General features: G+C 47.5%; 1 protein-coding gene across 1 annotated transcript in view; it reads right to left on the reverse strand.

Moving 5' to 3' along the window:
* Sdc2 (syndecan 2) overlaps nucleotides 1-6,345 on the reverse strand; it is a 106,791-nt gene extending 100,446 nt beyond the window's left edge. Inside the window, exon 1 of the mRNA XM_027947773.2 lies at nucleotides 5,780-6,345. Within this exon, the coding sequence (XP_027803574.1) occupies nucleotides 5,780-5,839 (60 nt within the window). The 5' untranslated portion in view covers nucleotides 5,840-6,345. The remainder of the gene's footprint in view (nucleotides 1-5,779) is intronic.
* Between the last annotated feature and the right edge of the window lie 860 nt (nucleotides 6,346-7,205).

The following is a 7,205-nucleotide window of genomic DNA, read 5'->3' on the forward strand; positions in this document are numbered from 1 at the left end:
CATGTCTTGTCTTTAATAACATTATCCTATATAAAAAATGGAAACAGGAAATCTCCAATGACAAGGCTTTTTCCCCCCTCCCTGTCCCAAGGATTCTTTGATGCCCAAGAAAGACAGATATTCACAATTCCACTTCAGCAGTGCCCTTTCCTATTCAGAAGCAATTGCCCTTTTAGCCTTGATGCTAAAGCTAATGCTGCCCTAGAAACAGACTTGTCAAAACGTGATCAAGATTTTTTAACACTGAAGTTCAAATAGCTAAAAGGAGACATTCCATGTTATGTTTACTCTGAAACATAAAAATGGTCCCTTGACCAGCTCCCAGGCCCCCCACATTCACTCACTACCCCCGCCCCGTCATGCTTGATGCCCAGAGGGACAGAAGCACATGAGACACACCCAGCTCTCTCCCTCCAACCTGCAGGGATCTCCACTGAGCAGAGGGAAGCCAGAGGAAGGACAAGTGCCCACTGCTGATGTGCAGGGGCTTCTCATCACTGTCTCCTCTTGCTTCACACCAGCACTGCAGTGTTGATGAGGCTGAGTTCAGGAGGAATCAAAACTGGCAAACTGGCCTGGTCCACAGGGGTTGGTGGGTTCAGCAGACCCCCTGGCTTCTGCCTTTGATGGCAATGCCAGTGAAAACGCAGTCAGCAGGAGTACCCAGCAGGCCTGGCCCTGTGCTTCAAGGCTCAGCATTTACCCGGTTGCAGATCTGAGCTGGGCACTGCACAGAGCAGAGAAGTGTGGAGACACGGCCCCTCCCTGCAGATGGCACCAACTTCCTAGGAGAGACATCAGGCGGGTCAGAGGCCTTAAAGAGCACCTTATATCACTCCCTTATTTCACAGCCAAGAAAACAAAGGCCAGGGGAAGGAAGAAAGAAAACCACTCAGCACTTTCTGGGCCTCAAGCACCAGTCATATGCTCCCTCCAACAATTATAAAGGCATTCTTAGGTCCAATTCTCTTGTCCTTTTCAGTCTCTCTCTCTCTCTCTCTCACACACACACACACACACACACATACATACACACACACATTTTTTTTAAGTGGCTCAAAGCTTTAGTATCTTGTCTGAGTGCTGAAATACTGAGTAAGTAGCTAGGTACAAGCACTACAATCTGGACTTGTCCACCTCTAAGCCCAAGCCCTGGTGCTCTAACCCCAGCCACTGCTGAGAATCCTAGAAGTGACACAGAGCAGCACATAATTAAGGAGTGACCCATGTGATCTAGACTAGTAATTCCCAAGTGTGGCTGACTCACAGGAATCATCTGAGACGTTTTATAAAAATACAGATTCTTCCATCCTACACCCCCATTCAGCCTTCTGATGAAGTGGGTCTGAAATCTGTACTTCTACATCGTTCCAGTGATTTTGATCATCAGTCTGCCTTACTATTTACGGAAGCATTAAAAAGAGACATGGGGCTGGATCAGTCATGAAAAGCTATTTGGAGCTTGGATTTAACCAACAGAATTTCAAAGGAGAAATGCTGAAGAGGTGGCCACATATCCAAGGAGTGTTCGTGACAGTGACACCCGTGGGCGAGAGCCAGGACGCGTGTTGGAGAGTGATCCGGGGGGAACCAGGAAGGAGCAATATTACAGAGTGGCCCATAAAGCTGGCCAAGGCACACTGACTCCACACCACAATAACAAGGACAAATAGGCATTTTTGGACCATGGGCAATATGATCAAAGTGGTAGGAGACAAACTAAAGAGCAGGCAGGTATCTATCTGGGTTGGGAGTGGCAACTATAAAGCTACTGACATAAATGCACCACTGGCATGTCTGAAGGAAGAAAAATAAAAATAAAAAAACAACTGGAAGAAAAGCTACCTGGCTCACTAGAATGGAAGCTCCAAGAAGGTAAGGGGGTTTCCCTGGTTTGCTGATTGATTCCCTGGCAGGAATATTCACCTGTTTAATGAACAAGCAGATGGATTTTGAAGGCACAGAGAAATGCATGGATGAATGAGTCAAGATTTATTTAAGACTCATTTCCAAAGGACTAGCATTAAAACAACATGGTTGACTAAAAAGGTTAAATTAAAAGATCTTGTCCTCAGCAAAGGCTCTTCTTCATTACTTCTGGCTTTTCTCTAAGACTTTATTTTGGCTTCTAGTTCATGAAAGAATTAGGTGATTTTGAGATAGTGGAATGTCCTGTTGACAGTGGCAAGAACGGTAGATCTTCTTTCTCCCTTGGGAAGAAGAAAATAATGGTCGAGATCTTCTAATTTGGTTTTTGGCAATGGAAGGACAAGTTAGTGAGAATCTAAACTCAGAAGCATTCCTCCCAGGACCTACTGGGCCACGGCCAACAGACACGCCAACAGCACATTGGCTTGACTGGACTCCCCATAAACTTTAATGATAGAGCTGGTCAGACTGCATGAGGCTGGGTTAGCCTTAGAGGCCTCACCAACCTAAGGAGACCCCAAGCTACCTCTGGATGGTCAGCCAGATCTCTGGGGTATCTGGCGACTTGAAAATTAGTTCTCGTCTGGGAAAAACTAGTTGACTTTTTTAAGGTTTTTCCAAACTATGGATTCCCCAAGGTGCCATCTGAGTGATAATGTTATACAGTCCACTCTTTAAATGGGGCACACCATCAAAACTAGATATACCACTCTGACTTGAATATATACAATATATACACATGCATCAAAACATCATAGGATACAATGTAAGTACTATTACTATTCATTAAATAATATTAAAACAACTAGATATACCAGGTTCCAGAAGCAGGAGTTGAAAAGGCATGTTCAAATTCCTTCTTGGACATCCACCCATCTTCTTCTGTAAGCCTGATCTTATAAGAGACTTCCTTCTTAAGTGACATCTATCTACAGCTAATATCCAACTAAAAAATAAAGAGCCTTTGTTTCTATCAAACTCCCCAAGAAAAATAATTCATATCATTACTAGAACAGACAACATACTTTAAAAGAACTACAAAAGGCTGTATGATTTCAGTTTTATTTTCCCTTCTCTTACAAACTCCAGAGCCTGCCTTTCATAATGCACCAGAGGTAATACATGGCTCCAAATGACTTGACAGTTTCTTTTAATTTACAGACATCTAAGCCTGTTTATAAAATTCCCCTAGTTCAAAACGCTTCCTTTTCTTAAACATATTTCCAGTTCAAATTATGTGTTTATAGCAGTCTGCAATATATTATTTCTAAAGATAAACAGTCACGTAAAAAAAGGGCAGAAAAACAGCAGCATATCACTACTGCCACACTCAGTCTGTCTTTCCCTGCCCTGGTGTTCCCACAGAGAAAGTCCAAACCTGCCAGGGGAAAGAAAGCATGAATGGATCACTAGAAACAGGTTTCCGGGCTATCTCAGCATATGCAAGGGAAGGACCACCAGTTCTTTTCCACAGACAACTTTAAGCCTTAATCTGGGAACCTTTTCTGCCCCTGAGCTAAGTACAAAACTCTAGAATTCACTGACTGTAGATGATTTTTCTTCCTTCCTTTTAAAGAGTCTTTAAGCTCAGAGGATCACTACTTTTAAATCCCAGGACACAGATGCAGTTTTCAAATTAAAATGCAAAGTGCTGGAAATAATGTTTTATGACAGTTAAACTTCTAAAAATTAAGTCTTTTGAGTCTGTGCCTATTTATGTAGCTGTATGTGAAACAAACAGAGACCCAAAAGTAATTTAAATGGACCATTAGCCATTCTAGGTCTCAAAACAGCTTCTACTGAGAAAGATTCACTGCCTAACAAAGACTGTATGCTTGGAGTCTCCAAGTTGACATTTTAAAAATATCTAATCACCCTTTTGGAGGATATTCCAACCCCTGAAAACAGTGTCTATCACAATGAAGCCCTTTACTCAGAAAACATCCAATTCTGGTTCACCCTGAGAAATATTAGAATCCCAAAGATACCGATTTCAGGGGGAAGCAGTCCCCGAGGAGGACAGGTACAGTTTCTACAAAACACTTCCTAAGAGCTCAGTCAAAAGAAGTAAAAACCCCACAAGGCTATTCTTTCTCTAGAATTACCAAACAGTAACATTTCCTAGTAAATCCCTGAGCAGGACTTGGGGGGAAGGAGATATTCTCCTAACCCTGTACAGCTTTTTAGGCAAGCTTCTGTTGAAAATCATTAGATGAAGTTGTCCCTTTGCCCTGTTTTGCAATAAAATGAGCAATAATGTTTTTCTGAAATAAACAGAGAACTGTTCCCTTTTTGTGTACAAGGAGCCAAAGTTCATAATTGGCTGGAAGATTACTAATTCTAAGGATTAAGCCATCATTTGTCAATGAGAAATACTGGTAAGGAGAGATGCTTCTTACAACATGAGCACCCAGATAAATACTCATTTTTTTCTATACATTTTCCAATTCTATATGCTCCAACCTGGGGAACTGCTAGCACACAGGCTCCCACACTGGTCACAAACACCATGCCCAATAAGTTTCTCAATCTGAAACTGCTTCAACTCAAAGAAAAAAAGGGGGGAGGGAGAAGCCTCACAAACCAACAAAAGATTACATACAGTAATTTGTTTCTTAAAAGAAAGTTCAATTAATTAGAAATAGAAAAGTTGTTAGGTGGCAAAAGAAGGACCCTGGGGACTAGAAGGGACAGCACTTGAGCTACAGGCGAATGCCTAGCTGCTTGGGCTTCCACCTGGCTGGACAGAGCCCTTGGCGCCCAGGTAGGGGCAGCCTTGGACACGGTGAGGCCCAGGAGGCAGTTCCCATTAGAGGGCGCTCATTGGGCAACACAGAGGAACTAGCTCCAGCCCCAGAAACGCGACCCAAAGGAGAAATCAAGTTCCCACTGCCAAGGCGCGGGGGGAGGGATGCTGGTTGAGAACAACTGGCCCCGCCCGGGGAGAGATTCCTCCTGGCCGGGAAGCTCCGGCCAGGACCGGAGAAGGTGAGTATGGCAGGAGAGAAGCCTCTGCCCCCGAAGTGACGAGGTGACTCAAGGCAGAGCGCAGTGTCACACGCACCCCGCCTCGCTCAGCCTGCCGCACTCCAGTGCAATCCTGATTAAAATGTCGTCCTGCCCTTAAGGCCCCGGGCCGCCCTCCAACCCTCAACTAGGAGGGGTCGCCAAAGACAGATTCCAGCGGCCCGCGCCTCCGCATTTTCGATCTGGTTCCGCACAGCCCGGAATTCCCCTGCGGGACCGCGGACTGCGTTACACCAAGTGTCGGCATCTCGCCCCAGTCACAGGGAGCATCAAACAAAAGAACTTTTATAAACTTTCCTCCCCGGACACTCGGAGGTTTTTAAAATCTGGGACCTGTTTCATCAGAACTTGCATTCAGTCGAGTTGGAAATCTGGAATGCGAGAATGGTTTGCGGCGAAAGGGACCCAGAAGTTTGCATCAGCCCTTGGGGCTCGCGGAGCGCACCCGATCCCGCGCGGGCCCTAGTCGGGCTCGCAACCCAGGCCACCCTTTTTCCCCTTCGCCCTTCCTGGACCACGCAACCAGATCCCTGGAGGGCGAGGAAGTTGGGAGTGACTTCAGGGGCCTATGCGGTTAAACAAAACTGCATTTCTTATGTTCCCATCCCTGGGTACAACAGGGCAACTCCAGTGATTAGCGCTTTTCTTTGGGAGGGGAAAAAGAGGTAGAGGAATGATCGCATTAGTCCCAGCAGGTCCCCAAAGGCCAAGTGCGATGTCTGGGGTGGAGGAACCCCCGAATGGCGATCCCCGATTTCCCGAAGGCTCCTCTCAGCCCGGGGCACCCTAAACAGCGCGCGTGTCCCCCGCCTGGCCCACTCACCGACTCCGCCGACACGCAGGCCACCAAGCCTAAGGTGAGCAAGATCCACGCACGCTGCATATTCCCCTGGGACCGGCTGCTCCCAGCCGCAGCTTGCAACGAGGGCGAAACGAAGCCTCTTGTCCAGCTCTAGGCACAGCCCGCGCAGAGGGAGCCGAACAGCCGCAGCGACCGCGGCTTGGGCTCGGGGGCTGAGGCTTGGGGCTCGGAGGCGCTCGCTATCTGCTCCTGCGCCTGCTCCGGCGGCCCGCGCTGCGCCCCGGGAACGCGGCGCCTTCTCACTTGTTGGTTTCTGCACTCCCGACACGGAGTTCGTGCTTCGGAAAGGCGGCTCTCGGGAGCTCTTCTCGACCGGCTGTGGTTTTACTCCTTCGCGGACTCCCTCCCGCGTCGCTGTTCAGTTCCTGATTTGGAGGAATAAATTCGATGGCTTGAAATGGAGCTGCAGCCTAAGTTTGGGGGCAGAGCGGCGGGGGCGCGCGATCCGCGCGGCCGGAGCTCCCGGAGTATCTGGAGAGGAGCGCGTTGGAGCCGGGGCTAGTGGCTTGGCGGCGGCGCCCCTCCTCCTCCTCCTCCCGCGCCGCCACCTCCTCCCGGGTCCTCCTCCTCCTCCTCCTCTTTTGCTCCCGCTCCCTCCCTCCCGCCCTCCCTAGCCTGCCTCTCTGGGCTCCTCCAGGCGACTGGGGGAGAGAAGGCGGCAGTGTGGCTCCCAGATAAAGCCGGGAGAAATTCCTACAGGATTACACCCCGATTGGCAGCTCCGAGCACCAGTGGGCGCCGGCGGCTCCGCGCTGTGGCTGCTCTGGGAACGCTCGTCCGCAAACCAGTGCTCCTTCATTTTCTCGCTCCCCTTTCCCCTTTTGCTGCTTCCTTTCCTCTCTCCTTTACACTATTTTCTTACCATTCCTCCCCCTCTCCTTCTCTTTTTCTTCACTTTCACGATTCTGAAGAAAGGTCGTTGAAGAAACGACGTATTTAGCTTTTGTGCTCCTGAGCATTATTAACATTATTGCAAGTAGAAAGAAACCTATTTGAGAGTTAAAAAAAAAAAAATTATTGCAAGTAGAAAGAAACCCCTTTGAGAGTTTTTTTAAAAAAGAAAGAAAGTTTATACATATTCCTGAACCCCCTCAGCTCCCCCAAACAGGGGAAGTGGAGGAAAGATCCTATAAACCCACTATGCAACAGTTCCAAAGCTCATAATTTCATTAAGGGCTTAAATACCATTTCTGCCTCACACGCAGTTCATGCCCCTAAGGCATTTTATAGGCTCTGTTTCCGCATAGTGGTATTAGTGTTTGGAAGCTACAAATAAGGCAATTTTGATGAGAAATTGGATGGAGACCCCGAATAATAACAGATTTATGAGAATTTCAAAGAGAGGAGGGATAAAGTTATTTCTGGCTTGAAGAAAATAATGAACATG

Source organism: Marmota flaviventris, chromosome 15 (assembly GCF_047511675.1).
Source record: "Marmota flaviventris isolate mMarFla1 chromosome 15, mMarFla1.hap1, whole genome shotgun sequence".
NCBI classification, from domain to species: Eukaryota; Metazoa; Chordata; class Mammalia; order Rodentia; family Sciuridae; genus Marmota; species Marmota flaviventris.